We start from the raw sequence: 20,872 nt of genomic DNA, 5'->3' as shown, positions 1-20,872 counted from the left end.
GGACAGAGTTAAGGTAAAAATCGTAATCATATTATACAAATGAGGTGCAGAGGAAAAATAGACACAGGTATTAGTGGGGGGAGGAGTGCTTGTAGTTCTGAAACACTGCTCATGTTAGGAATGGGTTAAATAGGCAATACTACATATATACCATGTAGGGTATAATACCCTCTAAAATCTATAAAGAAATAAGCGGGGAGAGTTGAGCAGATGGGAAAGTAAAGGATGAGGGAAGAAGACAAGGGAGGGATCCATGGATGGAGGGAGTTTATGCAAGTTAAAGAGCAAAACTAAAGTAAAGAGTCGAAAAGTATAGGATACATATGTGTATGGGCATGTGAGGGAGGAATGACGTGTGTATGTATATTATGTATATGTATATATCTACATATGTATACATAAATATATCCTTTCTTAACTACAGCCTGCTTGGGGGTGGTGATGGAGGGAATGAAAGGGAGAAAAGAATAAAGTGAAAAAGATATGCAACAGAGAAAAAAAGAACAATTTACAAGGAAGTAAAGAAAAGATTGACACTCATGAATGTAATTTCTTTGACTAATATATATGTGTGTATATATACACATACATACTTTCTTCAACTAGTAATTTATTGTTACAAATTTTGAATCTTCCCTGATGTTCTGTTGGGCACATGACAATCTTCTTTTGTATTCCTTTTCAGTTTTCTTTTTCTTATTCTGTTTTTTAAAATAAAATATATTTTTTTAAAAATTAAAAAAATTCTAGTTGAAAGAACTGGATTAGAATTTTATAAGGACTCATGTAATTTGTTTTTAAGTATTTGAAAGTCTTTTCTGTGCATTTGCAGTTACAATTATAGTCATAGGTTTGGTACTGGAATGGATCTCAGAGCAATTAATCCAATCTACCTTCATAGAGGAGAAACTCAAAAAGGTTAAATAACTTGTGTTAAATCACACATCTAGTGAATGGCATGAACAGGATTCAAATCCATGTTTTTCTCAATCAAGTACTCTCTTCTGTGCCACCATACAGTGTCTGATTCATTTTTGTTGACTTGTTGAGTCATTTCAGTTATCTTCAATTCTTAATGACCACATTGCTGGGTCATAGGAGGTACTTAATAAATGTCTATTGAATTAATTTGACTCCAGTAAAAAGAACTTCATTATAATTTTAGCTCAATTTTTTGTAACTTGGGGGAAAATCTTTCCTATATTTTATCTTAATTTCCTATTTATAAATAAAAACTTGGGGAATATCATATACAAATTACACTTTTAAAAGTTTTAAGTACATTTGAGTATAATGTTCCATAATTTTATTGGCCATTTGAGAAGAAATCTTATATAATTATAACTAAATGTGATTGATGAACAACAATGTCTTAATATAATACCAGATATTGGTCATAATTACACCACTATAAGTATTCCCATCTGTCTAGGATGAAATAATTAGCAAACAAACTGTAAGAGTATGAATTCACCACTAGTGAGTAACACAGAAAAATGGCCTAGCAGTATAGGATATTGGTAGTAAATAAATTAATAGTCCTCAATAAATGCTAAAGCATTCATACAATCCCATATAGTAGGGATTGCATTTATATGATATGTCAAGTTTTATATAGCACTTGCTAAGTAAGATGTAGTATAAGGGCTAGCATTCCCATTTTACAAATGAGGATACTAGGGTTAAGAAGATTATGTGATCCCCATAGTCACTGAGTTAACATTGGTCTGACTCCATATCTGAATATCCCTATTTAAGCCAACCTGTTACTACCCCAAATTGTCTCATCCTTGTGCCCAAATTTGTGAAGATAACTCAAAGAGCTAATGCCCAAGAACTTGGAAACAGCAACAACCTGCTGTAGCACCCCTAAACCAAAATTCCTTCTTCTACTCCCATTCTATCAGCCACAGGAGCAAAACCTATAGAGACTTGAACCCTGGCAACTGTCTCTGCTTGTGTTATGGCCTCTGCCTCCTCAGCAGAACAGCTACTAAAAAGTAGAAAGAAAGTTTTGACTCCTAAATTTCTTTGTTACTCTCTAATAGTTCAAAGTTCTCCCATTATATCCAGGGTTATCTCTACCTGTGCTGAAGGATATCTCCCTACTGAACTCAGATGGCCACAGAGGAGAAAGTGAGGCTGGCAATTTTGACCAACTCTCCTCACTTAAATCCAATTTATATGCAAGTCATGGCATCTTCCTAATGTCATGGTCCATTTTAAGAAAAAAAAGACATAACTTCTATAACAACAACAATAGTAAGTATTGGAGGCTTGAATTCACTTCTTTCTAACTCCAGCTTTATTTTTTGAGAGCTGCCTCCAAAATCTAAGCTTCATGAAAGCAAGGAGTGTCTCACTATTCCATATATAATCCCAGTGTTTATCACAGTACTTGGCACATAATGAATAGTGAAGAAATCTTTGTTCATTCATTCATCCGTTCTTTTCCATGCTCTGCAGTCCCCATATTATAGTAAGTGTGCCTCTCTATATTGGGTCAGAACTTCTAATTCTTCAGAGAAGGTGTCTGCCAAGCTGTCTTTGACTCTCAGTACCACATTCTCCATTTAATTAGTCACTAATTCAATTCAATTAAGTCCCACAAACATTTATTAAGCATTTGTGTGTAAATTAAGCACTTATGTATAAGCCCAATCAATTTTATCTCTATAACATTTCTAGTTACTCATTACTTCTTGCCAGAACTATTATAAAGACTTTCTAACTTATCTCCCTTTATCCTTTCCAGTCTATTCTTTGGTCAACTGTGAAAATAATCTTCTTCATTCATAGATGTGACAAATGAAAAAAGCAGGGAGACAACAGTTTTTGGGTAATTAATAATCAATTTATTAATTAGGCCACCTAATGATCAATAACTTGTTAATCAGTTTTTCTCTCAGCAACAAACTAAATGCCTTAAATACCTTTGGAAAAGGAAATATCCCTGACAAGTGAAAATCAACCCTAATACATACATACACATACACACACATGCACAACACTAGCTCCTTCATATTCCAGGATTTCATATTTTTTTCAGTTATGGGCATTATTAGAGAAGAATGTATAATTAAAAATAAACTGAGAAGATAATTTTAAAACACACATAATCTATAAATTTTGAAATTATCTGGAAGTTTGTCCTAAGATTTCTTTAATGAGGATAACAAACCCTCATATAACTAATAAAACCATTTTTTCCCATAAATCTTTCTCCAGGGAAGATAGTTTTGTCAACCTCACTAAAGAATTAGCTGAAGAGACTGAGAAACATAGAAAGGATGACCCAGGGAAGGCTGGAATTGTTTATGTAAGAGCTAACCAATCTGGACCAGAGATTTGATTAAGAGAATGGAGAAGAAAGTCTTGTTAAAAATTGCTGGCTGCAAAGAAATGGCAATATATCTCATTTCAGGAAGAATGTTATTTATGTTATTGTTTTCTTTTTCATCTAAGAGTATCTTGTCTCACAACAAGTAGTAGAATTGCAAATTATCTTATAAAAACTTACCTTGTTGTCTTTGATATACAATGACATAAAGCCTGAAATTACATGTTGTAATAAGCTTGAGAATAAAAATATTCATTTTGCTGTTCATTGCTTCTGCACTTCCATTATGAAATACTCGATCATCTCAACATTTCATGATGGTATTGTTCTCTCTTTATAGCCTGTCTCAATGAGGAATTCAAAGCACTCATTAGATGCTGGATCTTATCCTACTCATGAGAATGGAGAAAATATATCTGTCATGGAATATTCATTCACTCAGAATCACAGAATTTAGAGTTAGAAAGGATCTTACTGGTTCCTTCAAATTGTTCAACCCATACTTCTAATTCAACCCATACCCAAAAGAAATCCCTACTTTAACATGATAGACAAATGATCATTCAATTTCTTTTAGAAGATGACTGAAGGCTCTCTTTCAGATCTATTTAAATACTTAATCTCTTTTCTTCCATACTAACTTTACTAGAAAGGATTAGTGAATATGTTTCCAACACATCCAGGTCAGTAGAAGGTTAAGGTTATAATTTATTAAGGTTTTAGGAGAGTTTCTAATATGTTTGTTAATGTATGTGTGTTAATGAATGAATAATGCACAAATGAGTAAATGAAAAAAACATTTAGTATGTGTAAGGCATGGTAGTAGGCACTGCTAAAATAAGCACAAGTAAGCAAGATAACCTCCATTTCTAGGAACTTTTATTCTAATAGAAGGTAGTTCATAGAAAAGTGGTGACTGTGCAAAAGTGTTTTAGACAGGGAAGTCAGAAGGAATGGGAATAATAGACTAATTGACTGAGATATCCTTATAAGGAATGTTAGTATTGATTTAATTACATGTATGCAATTCTTATGAAAAGATGGGGAGATATTGGTTAGGCAATAGTATAAGCAGATGAATTTGGAACTACTTGAAAGGCAAGACTGAAAAAATAGTCAATAATATCAGCTTGGAAGATTGACAGACCTTGAGATGATACAATCAAGGATTGGATGAAAGAACATGGTATATTTAACTTAGAGAAGACTTAGAGGGGAGCTAAGTATCCAGTGAAGGGCCCCAAGGATCTGCCATGTATTTAATGATTTTATTGATGATGATGATAAAGGGATACCTAAAGAAGGTGGTGATAACTAAAATATTTTGGAGGACAAGGTCAGTATCCAAAAAAATCTTCATTAACTATAACACTAAGGTCAATCTAATAAAGTGGAATTTAATAAAGATAACATCATATCTAGACTAAAAAAAAAACTTCAAAAGTACAAGATGGAGGTAATATTGACAAATAATAATTCAGATAAATTCTGGGGTTATTAGTATTATGTAAACTCAATATGAGAAGTATAAATAATAAAGAGACTTCAAGGTTTATATAATCTAAGAATGCATTACAAGAGGCAAACAGTGCCCAGAAGTGGAAGGATATGCTACATTGTAATCTGATCAGGACTATGTGGATGTAACAGTTTAGAAAAAATATTGATAAAATGAAATAGATGATAAGTAAGAGACTAACAGGCTTTGAGGGTGAATGAACAGAGAATATTTAGCCTAGAGGAGAGAGAGCATAAAGGAGAAGCAACATTCTGAAAAATAAATGACACTTATTGAGAAAGGAAGATATTCAGAAAATTATACAATCTCAAAATTGAAAGACTTCAAAGGCCATTTAGTCTAATCTATACCTGATCAAGGATCCCTAGTATAACATATTAGTCAAATGTACATCCAGTTTTTACCTAATGACTTCTGATTCAGTTTTCTTCAGGGTTCAATATATAAGAACATGTTTTAAAGTCTGGTTGCATCATTGTTGATTACTACATTGTAAGATGTCAAATTGACTCTTGACCTTTTATTCATTTATCCAATAAATCACTAATTTCTTTAGATGCTTCATCCAAAATTTCTCTCACATATGTTTTTATTATTTCCATTATTTCTTTTTACACCACAGCTAGGTGAATACAATGGTTTTAGTAGACAAAAGGAACTCTTTCTCTGAGCAACTAGGAGGAATAATTGATAGAACATCAGACTTAAGAGTCCAAAAAAAAAAAAAAAAAACTGAATTCATATCTAGCTTCAGATACTTACTAACTGTATAACTAGAGGCAAGTCACTTAATCACTGTATGTCTCAGTTTTCTCAAATCAGAAAATGTGGATAATAGCAACTATCTTACAGGATTGTTAGATAGTGCTTAGCACAATGCCTAGCATAATAGACTTGCATAAATGCACTCTATGTGGAATATTGTAATGCTGCTTTCAGCATAGAATTTTTTTTGAGAAATCGCTCTCCACTGCCTTAAAAATAAAATTCCACCACTTGAACTTCCTCAAGACCTTTATTGTCTCTATATAATATAATCTCTAATTTCTCTGAATATCTGCCACAACTTTTCCACATTAAATACATTGAGAAAAGGTATTGATCTGAAATGGCAGAGAGAGTTTCTTTATCTGGGAATTCCTTGTACCAGTGAAATCACATGTCCAATTTCAATTCCTATCCTTATCCCTATATGTGTACATATTGTCTTTTTGATGGATAATAAATTCCTTGACGGAATGTTTATCCGTATTTCCTCAGCACCTAACCTATAATAAATATGTATAATTTTTGTCTGTGTTTCCCCAATGCCTAGCACATGATAAATACTTATTGATTGATTGATTGGTATGTAGTCTGAAAGAAAAGGTAGAATTGGGCCTTAAAGCATAGGAAGAATTTCAAGGGGCAAGAATTGGTGATATATGGAGAAGACATTTGTTGTTCAGTGATTTCATTTGAGAATTTTTTTGTTTTTTGTTTTTTTGCAATGATTCTGGAGTGTTTTGCCATTTCCTTCTTCAGCTCATTTTACAGAGGAGAAAGTAAGGCAGAGTTAAATGACTTGCCCAAAGTCATACACTAGTTTACTATCTGAGGCCAGATTTGAACTGAGGTCTTCTTGACTCTAGTATTCTATGAACTACATCACCCTAACTTCCCAGAGGAAGGCATAACACTCAGCAGATTTTAATAGTTGTATCTAAATCTTGAAGCTAATCAAAAAATAATTTCATGATATTAGATGTTTAGTTCCTCTTAGCCAGGGATACTCAAAATGTGGTAGGGCAAACTCTGAGGGTCCATGAGACCTTTTCAGGTAGTTTAAAAAGTTTAAAAAGGAAAACAAAGAAGAGGAAAATAATTATCCCCCATTTTCATAGTACTTAGATGTTTCAAATTTCTAATATGGTAAATATCAATAGATATATTCAATCTAAACAAAAGTCCATAGAGCAATCCTCAATAATTTTTAAAAGTGTAAAAAGATCCTAAGATCAGAAAGTTTGAGAACTTTTGCTTTTAAGTATTTCAAGGGCATAGTGGTATAGTAGATTTTGTGATGAACTTTGGAAGCTCTAACTTCAAATACTATATCTGAAACTAGTTGCATTACTGTCAAAAAATTCTATAAATTTTCTTCTTCCTTAGACAATACTTTACAATTACATTTTTAGAAAGATTGTGATCTATGTTGGCCAATGGAGCTCCAACATGAATGAAAGTAGGATTACTGCTAATATTATTTTTTTGCTATATTCATTAATTTAATATTTTTGAGTGCCTATAATGTGAAAAGCACAGTGCATTATTTTTTCTCTACAGTATATTCTTTCTAATAGTAAAGGGAAAAAAGAACAAATGACAAAAAAAAAATTTCTTTTTTTAGAAGGAAGATGAAAAACTATGGGTGAAGGATGTTGGACATGATACATAATTACTTTATCAGTAGATTTTGTTCAACTGTTTTTCTTTGTTACAACAAAGAGTTCTATATTAAGAGGACCTACTGGTAATAGAGGAATATTAGTGAGAATAGATCTTTTTAATGTTTGTTTCAGGCGTCTTAATTTTACATCTTTACTATCCTCTCAGAATAGAAAGACTATTTTCATATTGAATATATATATATATTCTGTTACAATAGAATATTACTTAGTAGGGGAAAGAGCAATAATTCATAAGGAAACTAAACTGGCTCCCAACCTGAGGTAAAGACTTTTCAGATAATATTACTGGCACTGACTCCCTCTTTTATCTTCTCTGCATATGCTTTCAAAGTCAATGTATAACATATTCTTAGTAAACCAAGATCAGGTGATCAATTAATAGATTCTCATTTGGGTAATCTTCAGTTTTTATTTGACATTTCTAAAATATGCATAAAAGTGTCAACTGTGTCTCAGTTAATTTAATCCTAAAGTTGTGCCTGTTATGAAGTTCCTGGATTATTCACTTCTTTTTTTTTTTTAAGGACATAATCTTAAAACTAGCTTTTTTTTTTTTTTTCATTTTCCCACATTGGCCCCCTGAATCTAATAAAATTTTATTCCACTGGTATGGAAGTAATCTTGAAGATGATGTCCAAGGAACAGATCCTCTAGAAGATAAAATGCAAATGGGTTTATCTCTAGTTTGGTTAAAGCATGGTGAATTGGGGCATGCAACCATACTCAAAGATTTCTTAACAAGTTAAGGAAGTATTATGATATGTGTCAGTGAAGAAAGTATTCATGATGAAGACAATGTAAACCTTAAGAATTTGAAGGTGTAAATTACTACTGATTAGAGAACTGCAAATTAAAACAACTCTGAGGTACCACCTCATATCTCTCAGATTGGCTAAGAAAATGATAATGATAAATGTTGGAGGGGATGTGGGAAAATTGGGACACTAATGCATTGTTGGTAGAATTGTGAAATTATGCAATCATTCTGGAAAGCAATCTGGAACTATGCCCAAAAGGCTATAAAATTATGAAAACCCTTTGACCGAGCAGTACCATTACTGGATCTATATGGCAAGGAAATCATAAAGAAGGGAAAAGGACTCAAATGGGCAAAAATTTTTGTGGCAGCAAAGAATTGGATACCCATCAATTGGGGAATGGCTGAATAAGTTGTGGTATATGAAAGGAATAGAATATTATTGTCTTTAAAAGTGATTATAGAAAGACCTGGAAAGATTTACATGAACTGATGCTAAGTGAAACAAGCAGAATCAGAAATATATTATACACAATAACAGCAAGAATGTGTGATGATCAACTATGAAAGGCTTGGTTCTTCTTAGCAGGTCAGTTATCCAAAACAATCCCAATAGACTTTGGGCAGAAAATGCCATCTACATCCAGAAAAAAGATCTAAGGAGATTGACTGTAAATCAACACATACTATGTTCACTTCTTTTTTCTGTCTTTTTTTTTTTTTTTAATCTCTCCTATGGTTTTTACTTTTTGCTCTGGTTTTTCTCTCCCAACATGATTCATAAAGCAATGTGTACTAAAAATAAATAAACTTGCTACCAAAAAAAAGAGAATTTGAAGGTGGAACAATATGGATTAAAGGAAAGATTCTTACATTTAGAAGTCAAAAGAACTAGATTTAAATATTAGCTCTGGCACTTACTAATGAGTTAAAATATATGCTTTATAACTGTTACTATTTATTATTTTAATTATTATAGTTTCTTCTTGGGGTTCATTTTATGCATTTATATATCTTCATTTTCTTCAATAAAATAAGAGAATATAACAATCAAACTCCCAAGAAACTACTTTACTGTCCTAGAAATAATAACAACAAAATTCATTTGAAAGAATAATAGTTCAAGAATTTCACGGGAATTAATGAAAAATTGAAAATGAAAAAAAAAATCACTAAGTATGGGAGAGATAAACAGAAAGGATTGTCTTTGCCCTCAAGAAGCTTACATTGTACTAGAAAATACAAAATAAACCTCAATAAGTTAATGTCAGATAATTTGTGGAGGGAAGGAGCACTATAACTCAGGAACAATCATAAAAGGATACACAGAGGAGTTAACATCTGAGCTGAATCTTGATAGAAGACAAAGAAAGAAAATAATACAGTACCCTCCCTAAGAGAAAAAAAAAAAAAAACCCAAAACTTAAATCCATTACCTCATTATTTAAGTCTAATATTCAATTCAATTCAGTGAACATTACATTGATTAACAATGAAAAGCCCAAATCACATTTTACCTTTTATTTAAAACTCCTTTCAAATACTAAATTACATTCCCAAAGCAAAACATTTAAGAATATTAAACCTTATATATTTATAACAAACTCATTTGCTCAGAGCATTTTATATTTTTAATAAGAGTTTAAGAGACAGTGTGATATAGTGGATAAAGAAATGATCTTCAAGCTGAAAAGACCAGACTTCAAGGCCCACCTCTGACACATATTGCTTAGAGAACCCTAACTACTAGCATTCTAAGACTCTTAATCTTCTTTTTTTATCTTCTTTCTTTCTTTTTTTTTCCTGTAAGGCAATTGGGGTTAAGTGACTTGCCTAGGATCACACAGGGAGAAAGTATTAAATGTCTGAAGTCACATTTGAACTCAGGTCCTCCTGACTTTTGGGCTGGTGCTTTATACACTGCCCCACCCAGCTGCCCCACCCCTAATCTTTTATACATATAAATTATAGAAAAGGTGCCAACTTGCATTTATTGTTGAGTTTCTTTATCTAGGACTAATCTATAGAAATGAAAGCACAAGTCCAGTCCTAATCACCTAATATTAACTGAGATTGGTATCATGCCTTAAGATTTACCAGGCACTTTCTTCATAACAAATTTATGAGATTAGGAATATAAATGTTGTCCTTTTCATTGTACAAATGAGAAAACTGAGTCTTAAAGAAGTTAGGTGATTTGCATATGATGACATATCTAATAAATACTAAAGTAGGATAGAGTCCAGGGCTCTGATTCCAATATTCAATCCCTTATACAATTTTGCACCATGAAAACAGAGAAAAACTTGGGAGAGAATAATTATATAGACACATAGAGAGATGAACAGATAAAGAAATACTATGACATTATAGAGAAAGAGCTGGTTTCTGTGCCAAGAAGACTTCAAATCTTCTCTTTTATACCTACTGACTATATGATCCTGAGTAAACTGTTCAACCTCTCACTATCCAGGTAATTCTTACATTTTTAAATTGCTAAGCAAGTTTTTTTTTTTTTTTTTTTTTTTGAGGCAATTGGAGTTAAGCAACTTGCTCAGGGTCACACAGCTAAGAAGTGTTAAGTGTCTAAGACCATATTTGAACTAGGGTCTTCCTGACTTCAGGGCTGGTGTTCTATCCACTAGTGCTAGCTAAGCAAGTTTTAATTGATACCAGGAGTTTCTACCCTGGCAGTTCCTTCTCCCAAAAATCCCACATGTCTATACCAAGATCCCAAATAAAACAAATTGGTTTTGTATGTATATACATGGATGTTCACATATATGTACATACCAGAATAATTTTAGTTTAGTAGGATGGATTAGTCATGTTAATTTTTTCTATATGACTTAGAATGGTTTCCTCTCAAATACTGATTAAATCCTTACTCTTTTTTCTTTGATTCCTCATGCTCCAGGCTTGGATCTTGCACTACAAAATATTCCCTCAGATCCTTTCCATTCCACCTTACTGTGAGGAACTAGTTGTTTCCAAGGGATTTCTCTTCATTACCTTTCAATTCATGAAAGAACAAGTCCCCCCATCTCTTCATATATTCCTTGTTATTACTTCACTTATAAAGTAAGAAATAATAGGTTTATCTTAAGATAATGGGTGCATGCAGAGATAAAGTAAATGTCAATTAATTATTTTAATTAATGGTTTACAATACTATGGACCACTGATTAAAGTAAATGATTGCCGTGTACTTCATCACATATTTGTTATATGTACGGCCAGGACAATTATGAACAAGGGAGTCTATTCTGCCATACTCTACCAATAATCCCTAGTGCTGTTTATATCCATTATTGCTCTTACTGTACCACTAAAGGACTTCAGTCAATCAACAAACATTTATTAAGCATTTGATGTCCAGCCAAGCATTGGGAATATAAGGAAGAGCAAAAAACATAATCCTGGCCTGGCAACTTTACAAAACAATGCATGTTACTAGGTTCTGATCAAATAACATTTCCAAACTGTCAATATCTCCTTTTAAAAACTAATTTTATTATTAATGCCACCCATATCTATATCATAATTTTATAAACGCCACCAGCTAAACTTTTCCAGAGAAAAATAATTAAGCAAAAGCATCCTATACAATGTTCATATCAGACAATATCTATAGTAATATGTTCAAGATGTCTTCCACTTCCCGGCTTTTTCAAGGGGAGCACTCTTATGATTTCATGAAAACATTTATATTGAATTTAACTTCAGTTTGGAACTATAGTTGGATGAAGACATTTCATCATCTCAGTTTATCAATGATTTATAATTTTAGTTATGCAGATATTTACAATGAGGAATGTTAAGTGCCAAGCAGCCTTGGTACTTAAGGGAGACAATTTTAAAATTTTGTTGAATATAAGTACCATCTTCCCATCTTCCCATGATTAAATCCACACATTCATTTTCCACCCATGTATGTTGGTCCTCTTGAGTCCCCATGTTATGATTAAATGTGCATCATGATGACTATTGCTGAATATAGCTATGCCCTTGAGATCGGGAAAAGGATGCCTATTAAAAGAAATCTTTGGAGAACAGCCTTCCTGTCAATTTCAAGACTGACTCAGATATGAATACAACATCTAAGCAAAGTGAAAGGGCAGAAGATTTGACATGCATTTTTCACATCACAATTCTCAATTTATCTTTTATGTCACTCTTTTCCTCTTGGAAAAATACTAATTTAGTCAAAGATCACTAAGTAGATCAATAAACATTTATGAAGATCATACCACATTCAGTAAAGGGGGCTAGATGCTGAAAAGGTACAAAGAAAAGTGTGATATGTTCTCTGTCCTCAAGTAGTTTATTATCTTTTAGGAGAGATAGAACTAATACAGAAATTATGATGATACAAAGTGGAATGTTCTCTCTTCAAAACTGAAGTTAAAATAGTTATTAATAATAATAATGAGTATTTACATCTTGTTTTAAGGTATGCAAAGCACTTTACAAATATTATCTCATTTGACCCACACAACACCATTAGGAGATAAGGTGTATTATTATCATCTCTTTACAAATGAAAAAAAATTGAGGCAGACAGGTTAAGTGACTTGATGGACACTTCATTAAGGAAGTGTTTGAGGACACATTTGAACTCAGATCTTCCTGACTTGAGGCACACTGTTCAACTATAGCTTTCTTCAAAGAGTCTTCCCTAATGTCCAAGTTGCAGATTTATTCCTCTCATGCTGATACCACTCTGTACCATTTCTATATATTTATTATGTTTTGCTTTGTTTCATAATTTATTTGTGTACATGGTTCCTTTCCCCTCAGAACCATATTTGAGGTAGAGTAATCCAAGCATTGCTTCACGGTTATGATAATCCTTTCCACTCTTCCAGAACCTCACGGTCTTCTGTGAATGGTACCCTCTTATTCCTTTCAGTGGCTTTAGGTCACCCAAACTAGGGAAGGGTCAATCTTCCCCTATTGTTATTCACACAACACACACACACACACACACACACACACAAACACCTATTAAAGCTCTTTACTCTCTCCATTGGTTAAAATATTGTGAGTGACCAGCAGTGCCACAATGATTTAGGTCTGATCACATGGAAGTCTGGTGTGATTACATATTATATTGCTATTAGACCTGGGACCTTTTATGAGGGATGTGCACAACAAAAAGTAATGTAAATACCGGCCAGCCTGTGAGATCCTGAAGTTTTCTTATGCTTAGATGATCTGTTTCCCCATTTTACAACCAAAAATGAATTTGCCTTTGGGACCAGAGAGTAGGAATCATGTCCTTCCCAGCTCCTATGATCTGTTCATCTGCTAGCCCAATGATCTGCATATAGTGGTATAAGCATTTAATAATTTTAGAGAAATACTGGAATAAATGCATAAGTGTGTAATTGGTAATTCAGAGCACCTAAGTAATTTTAGAATAAATTCTAACATAGGAACTCATTGATATTATAATCTCTAACACATAGAATACAGAATGGACTACACACACTTTTAATATTTTAAATATTAATATATATATGCTTTTTATATGGTAATTTTTAATATGCTTAAATTGTTCAAAAATACATAGATTCATAATCAATTCTCAATACTGATGGAAGACAACAACAATGTGGAAAAATACAACTCATGAATGATTCCCAAATGATCGCATGTAGTTTTGAATTTGTATTTGAGGTTGGCTATGTCTGAAATACTAAGATTTCACGTATACTTCCAACCAAAAAATAAGTCACATTATAAATCCCTAGTGAAAAAAGAGATGGAAAATATATAATTTATTTATCTTTTCTCTGGCACTAATAATTCTTGGTTCAAATACTGGAGATTAAAAACATCATTTCTCAGATTAATAGAAACATCAGCCCCAAACTCAGTGGTATTTTCACTGTCCTCACTTGCTTTATAGTTTCCTGAATCAAATTAGTAATAATTTGCATTTGAAAAAACTCATCTTTTTTTGTATGAGTAAAAACAATGATCTTATCAAAAATAATTAAAAATAGGTGATTTTAATTAAAAACTGAAAATATGTTTCTTTGTGGATAATCTGTCCTGATAAAATTGAGAGTAGATTTCATTTACAAATCTGAAAATTGGCATGTTTAAATGAGGGGTTAACAGTAACAATATTTTGACATCTTTAACATTTTGATTTCATTATAAAAATTCACAGGGTACAAATATTTTGAAAAACAGTAATAAGTGAAATAAACATTTTGAGTGTTTTATATTGAGCAAAAGTATATATATGTAAGTGTATAAATATATACATGATATATTTATAAGAATATATGCACATATTCAAAATATTCCTATAATTATATATATTTATATATGTATATACATACCAATTATTGCATATGTATCTGTCCATTTGAGAAGTAGTATGGCATACTGAATAGACAGTAAGCTTCAATGAATGAAAACTAGGGGTCAGGTCCCGCCTCTAACACATTCTATATGTGTTGTTACTGGCTGGTCACCTAAATCAGCTCCTTAAGAGTATGGGTTATAGTTGAGGTGCCAATATGCATAAATAAAGGTATTTGCCACACCTTTGTCCATCATAGATCTAGGCCATAAAACAAAACAAACAAATAAAAAAAGGTTGTATCTTCCTGAGTTCAAATCTGACCTTAGACCACATATTAACTGTGTAACCCTTTTTGCCATTCTTCATTTTTCATCTGTAAAATGAGTTGAAGAAAGAAATAGGAAACCACTCCAGTGTCTTTGCCAAGAAAAACCCCAAAATTAGGTCACAGCGACTATGACTAAAAGAACTGAACAATAACTAGTGAAAAATATAAAATTCCATTATGTCATATATACCACATTCAATGGTATATTAAGGACCATAACAACAAGCATACTGTTCTTAAATCTTTCTCCTCTTCTACCTCCTTATAATTTCCCCATATTATTCTATCTCCTGACATTTGCCTCTTCATTCCCTTTTCCATGGCAAAAATGTGCATCCATGTCATGATCAGGTCGCAATGTGATGCTTTTGACAATTTGACTTTACTGTTTCTTAATTTCCTTATCTGCAAATAGATACAAATACTACAAAGATCTTAGTTAGTCAGCAACATATGAACATGATTACTCCTTAGGTCCCTTTCCATTTATACTAAATAAACTGATCATTTTTCACATTCAGACATCCTGTATCCTCGATTCCACATGTATTTCTTTCTATTCCTATATTTTTACTGATTCAGTCAAACATATATCATTTCTGCCTTTTTAATCTACACTGAATTTTTTAACATGATACTATGAGATCCATCTCCCATTACTCACCCAATAGGAATTTGTCTTTCTCTCCTCAAATCTGTGCCTTTACTGTATAACAATAGCACCCTAAAGAGAAGTGTCAGTCATTTCCAGAGAGATGTATCATTTTTCTTCAACAGAATTTTGGGAAAGAGTGAGATATCTGCCCAAGGGCATCAGAACACAGTAGAGAGGATTGAATCAGATATGATGAATTTTGTGAATTGCCTAATAGAAGGATTTTTTTTTTTATTTATTAGATGGTGCCTGAGTTAAATTGCTGAGAGAAAAGAGATTCAGGAAGGGGGAGGGGGGGAGGATTCTAAAGAATTTTCTGTTGACCCTTTTTCGTCTGAAGTGATATGTACCAGGTAAGGAAGTGGAGGCAGATTAGACTTTTTTTTTCTTTCTAGTCTCGAATATTCCCTCACCCCCAAGGAAACAATACTCAATGAAATAAAAGCCAATATACTTCTTGTTTACTATATTACATTAGACAAGTTATGTAAATATATGGTGATCAAAAACAGACAAAATCTTGGATTTTGAAAGAGAATGAAAATCATTGCCACATTCAATGTTGATAGTTTTAAAAGAGAGATAAAAATGGATTGGGACTCCATTACTTCTTTGACTGACAAGAAATAAAAAAAAAAACTATTTTATATCAATGATGATTCTTTAATGGGTTGATGTTGTGTTGTGTTTTGTTTTGTTTTGTTTTTTTGTTAACCCAGAGACTGCTTCAAGCAGATCAATACTAGAAAAGGAATATACATCCAAAGTTGCAGTTCAGCCATTCAGACTGAAAGAAAGAGGAAAAAGAACATTGTCTTAGGAAGTACCAAGAAAAGCCAAACTTTGAGGAGAATGTTTTCAGAATAGCACTGAAGATATACATCACCATGAAAAGAAGGGTGTTTCCTTGAATTTGACATTTCCTTCTAAAACATAAATTTTAGCCAACTTTTCCCCTCACTATAATTAAAAAGAAAAGGTTTTTATGTTATTTGTCATAATTCTCTTTATTTAGGAGAAAAGCCCTGTAAATTGATATTATAAATCCCCACTTTACTTAAGTTTGATGTTCTATTTTGAGTGCAATTGATAGGCCTTATGAATCCACTAAAATTTCATACCTCAAACATTCATAACTTTCCAAAAATATCTATAACATAGCTTTTGCCTAAAATTAGGTGTCTTATGTTATTTCATTATTTTCAGTTTTGCACAGCAATAAGGAATACTCTTCATTATATTGTTTTGCTGATGTTACTTTACCATGGCTGCTTTTTGGAAACTAAAGACCTTTAGAGTCCTTGAATCCTTCTAGAATCCTGTTGACCACCAAATCTGAGCTTCCTAAACTTTTGCTTGAAGATCAGGAAAATTATTTATTTTCCTCATAAGTGGTAGTTATGTAACCCAATACCTAGAGATAATGACTAAATTGAGGTCATTACCTTGGTCAAGGTAAATTTCTAAATATATATATATTCTTACTGGGTTAAAAAAAAATGTTTTTCCAGAAGACATTTAACGTTGTAGCTATTTAGATTTTTTTCTTACCTAGCCTTACTTTAATTGAATTTAATTCAATCTTCATCTGAAATATTTTTTTTCTTTCCAACAATATTCACTAGTGTGTGTATATTTCCCTGTCTTTACTTAAATCTCCATATGAAAGAAAACCATCTCAGAGAAATCAATTCTGCTCTCTTCTGTTAGATGGAATAATGGTAGATGAGGCAATTTGTATCAAGTATTATCTATGAATTTTGTTTCTTTATCTTTATTCCTGCTCTTAAGATCACATTTATTATGGAAAACTGATTTTTCTACATATATGTCTTTATTTACCTAATCTCTTTTGTCATTCATCTTTCTGTTTCTTTTCCCTGTCTCTGCTTCTAACTCTCTCTCTCTCTCTCTCTCTCTCTCTCTCTCTCTCTCTCTCTCTCTCTCTCTCTGTGTGTGTGTCTGTTTGCCTCTCTTTTCTTACCTGTTTATCAACATATCTATGATTTTTAGTTTAGACCTCTACTTTCCTTAATGAAGTGAACTTACTTTGTTTGGAAATACAATCTATTTGTGCTAATATACAGCTTTTTGATTAAATCCTTTCAACACTGGCCTAGGATATGGATGAATCTTTAAAAACATCCAATAAATGTCACAAATAGGTTAAACCCACCCTTCCTGTCTTCTGGTTTCAAAGTTTTGCATATAACTTTCTACTGATAAAACAGGAGAATTACTGATATTCCTGAGCCCTGAAAAAAATTCTTTAGATGAATTTTCATCATTCAAAGCCTTTCATTTTCTTTCAGTCTACAATAAAAAATTAGAGAAATTGAAACTTTCCTTGCAAAATATATTTAATGAGCACTGAGGTAATTATTACTAGCTCGATATCAATGATTTTTTTACAAATGGCCGTCTCCTATTTTTTCAATTGCATATTTTATAATAATGAATATTATAAAAATTACCTTCTTAAAAATAAAACACATCCATCTACCAATCATACAACAGTATAGGCAAAGCCCTGTGCAAGAGAGTACATTTTCAGTCAATAAAACCAATGCCATACTCACGGTGAAGGTTGGTGAGACTGGTTTTCAGCATTCCTTGGTGTTTTGCGGGCCGCAGGTTTCGCCATATCCCTGACAACACACCTGGGGCGCATGATAGACAGCACAATGCACTATTAATGTTCATAGGCCTAGAACACACTTGGAAATCTGATCAGTCTAATAAATAGGCCATGGGGGGTTAGGGGGGATGAGAAATCTAAGAGGAAAAGCCTTTAAAATCCCCCCAAATGATAAGGCTGCTGACCTAGGGAAAAAATTACTTTGCAAAAGGTATATTCCCCAGGCTTAGACTTACAAGTTCTTCTTCTCTATCTTGGCAAGGTATAACCTATTTTCTGTATCCAATATTTTTTCTCTTAGTGGAAATGAAAGTGTTCCAAGTTGCTTTCTCCATAGCTGAAATGCAACTATGAGCTGTGGCCAATCCAGGGCCATTAGAAGAAGAAAGATGAATGCTTAAAAATAGGATGGCGACTTTGATATGCTTCACCAATGAGCAAGCTTTTAGCTAGCTTTGTCTATTTGAACTAAAACACTACCTCAGAGGTAGCTTTATGCAAACAGTCAAGAAGCTTGGGTACTATACCTCCATTAAAAGCCTTATCCAAGCCAATTCAAGAAAAACTATGTGGGAACCTTTCATATCTAGAATATTGGTTTTAAAATAGTGATACTTGGCAGGGAAACCTCAAACTCTATATGATAAAAAATAAAAAGGACATGGTGCTTTTTTCACTATATCACCAAGAATTAAATGTAGTGATAAATATCTCCAAAATATTTTATATGTGACATACACAAAAAAGATAGGCAAAAAAAGAAAGGAGACTGTTTCTCAGTTTTAAAAAAAAATCTATAAGAATCTTGATAGTGTGGGGCACTGGAAGTTATGCTTTCATAGGTCCTACTCGCAGAATAAGCCAAGTTGTTTTTTTTTTTTTTTTTCTATTTCTAATAGAATTCCAGGCAACTGGAGAGCAGGAAATTGATACGAATTTTTTGTTTGTTTGGGTTGTTTTTTGATATTTGGATATTCCCAGCTCCAAGCACAGTGTTTGGTACAAAATAGGTGTTTAATAATTTTTATTGATTTTTTTTGTTTGTTTTTGGACATAGAAGAGACAAGAAACTTTAGCCTTTCATTTTATTGGCCCTTGAGATAATTTTGATTTTTGATTTTGTTTCTTTTTTTCTTCCTCCCTGAAGCTCTTATTTTTTAAAAAAGGAAAGATGTAGTAATAGAACTGAGATTCCCTGTGCTAGATTTTTTTCTGAACTGAGTCTGCCCACAAGACCCCAGGCTTTTAATGGTCTTTGTAGATGGTTTTAGGGGGAATGAGTCAGGAATTCTTTCTCGTTGGCTTCACAGAGAGCCTCATCACCAACTTCTTCCTGAAACAAGTCATTTATACTTAGAAGTCCACTTAGAAGTGGAGCTAAGATCAGGCAGCAATCAATAACCAGCTTTCCCAGTGGGAAAAGCTGCAGGGCTAAATTCTCCACTTCTGAAAAGAAAAATACACAGGAACAGAGATATACACATACATACATACACACACAAACACACACACACAACTTGTTCTAAAGTAGATAAATTAAAACATATCAGTATACTTTCTTTCTAGTATTTATTCATTCATTTTATCTAGTTATTTACCAACATGCTTATCCAAACATCTATGTCACCTGCCCACTCAATGGCTTACCGTATCTGACCATTCACCTACCTACTCACTCACCTACCTATCTACCTACCTGTTTTACCAATGATTTAATTTCTATAAAGAACTCAAAAAGAAGAAATTTGATTTATTTACACATATCCACAGATTATCTGTGATATATTGTCAATTGCATAGGGCAAGGAGAAATTCCATTAATTTATCCAAGATTAAACAGTTACTATCAGAGAAAAAACTGCAACATAGGTCTTACTGACTTGGCATGAAGGATATAGGGCAAATTTTATTTGTGTTTGATCATGTGAATGTATGTGTTTATTTGTGCATATATATATATGCTAACATATATGAGCTATTGAATAAAGTATATATAAAAAATATCTTATGTAATAAATGTATCTAGTCATCCAAACTTCCTATATAAAAACATTGACAATGCAAAAAAATGCCTTATATATAATTATATAGCATGAGGGACATTGTGGATAAAGTGACAGACCTAGAGTCAGGATTATCTGAATTAGATCTCTATATCAGATACTTAGGAGTGGTGCAACCCGGGACAAATTATATCACCTCTCTAGGGTTCAATCCCTTCATTTGTAAAATGAGAAAGTTAGATTCAATTTTGAAAGTCTCTATAAATATATGATCTTATGATTCTATGTATGTATTTCTATGTATATATGTACGTGCATATATAAATGTATGTGTATGCATGATATTAAATATGACTGTCTTTTATGACACCGTCTCTCCTGTTACATAGCATATATGAAATACCTCATCAATTAAAAATATTATAGATATTTGGATATACATGTATGTATATCATATTTATCTACTTAACTCTCTTATCTATCTTTTATCTATCCTTCTTCATCTTGCTTTCTTTCCTTGTCTTTATTTCTGTCTCTCTGTCTCTCTCATGCAAATCAGAAAAACCCAGATTCCAGTCTTGCCACTAATATTTGGCTGTGACCCTGTCATTTATCCTCTTGGTGCCCCTCAGGCAACTTATTAAGTGTATAAAGTGTATGCAAATTGTTGATCTACATTACTAAGAAAAGTTCTTCATTTGGAGTTCAGTTTACCATGACAATAAAATAATAATCCCAGTCAAAAATCTATGAATCTGAAGCTTAACCATGAGTCAGCAGAAACTGAACATATCTATTTGATCCTTCGAAGAGGGTGAAATTAAAGAATTAGAACTGATTAAGAAAACATCTAGGCAGGA

The 20,872-nt window shown here is 32.5% G+C and overlaps 1 protein-coding gene across 3 annotated transcripts in view; it reads right to left on the bottom strand.

The window, feature by feature from the left end:
- Positions 1-20,872, bottom strand: part of RIMS1 (regulating synaptic membrane exocytosis 1) — a 718,240-nt gene that overhangs the window by 564,729 nt on the left and 132,639 nt on the right. For all 3 annotated transcript variants that reach the window (XM_051997263.1, XM_051997264.1, XM_051997262.1), the window contains exon 2: positions 17,951-18,031. In XM_051997263.1, the coding sequence (XP_051853223.1) occupies positions 17,951-18,031 (81 nt within the window). The remainder of the gene's footprint in view (positions 1-17,950; positions 18,032-20,872) is intronic.

This window comes from Antechinus flavipes, chromosome 4 (genome assembly GCF_016432865.1).
Source record: "Antechinus flavipes isolate AdamAnt ecotype Samford, QLD, Australia chromosome 4, AdamAnt_v2, whole genome shotgun sequence".
In the NCBI taxonomy this organism is placed as follows: domain Eukaryota; kingdom Metazoa; phylum Chordata; class Mammalia; order Dasyuromorphia; family Dasyuridae; genus Antechinus; species Antechinus flavipes.
The sequence above is the reverse complement of the archived record's forward strand: the minus strand, read 5'-3'. Positions and strand labels throughout refer to the sequence as shown.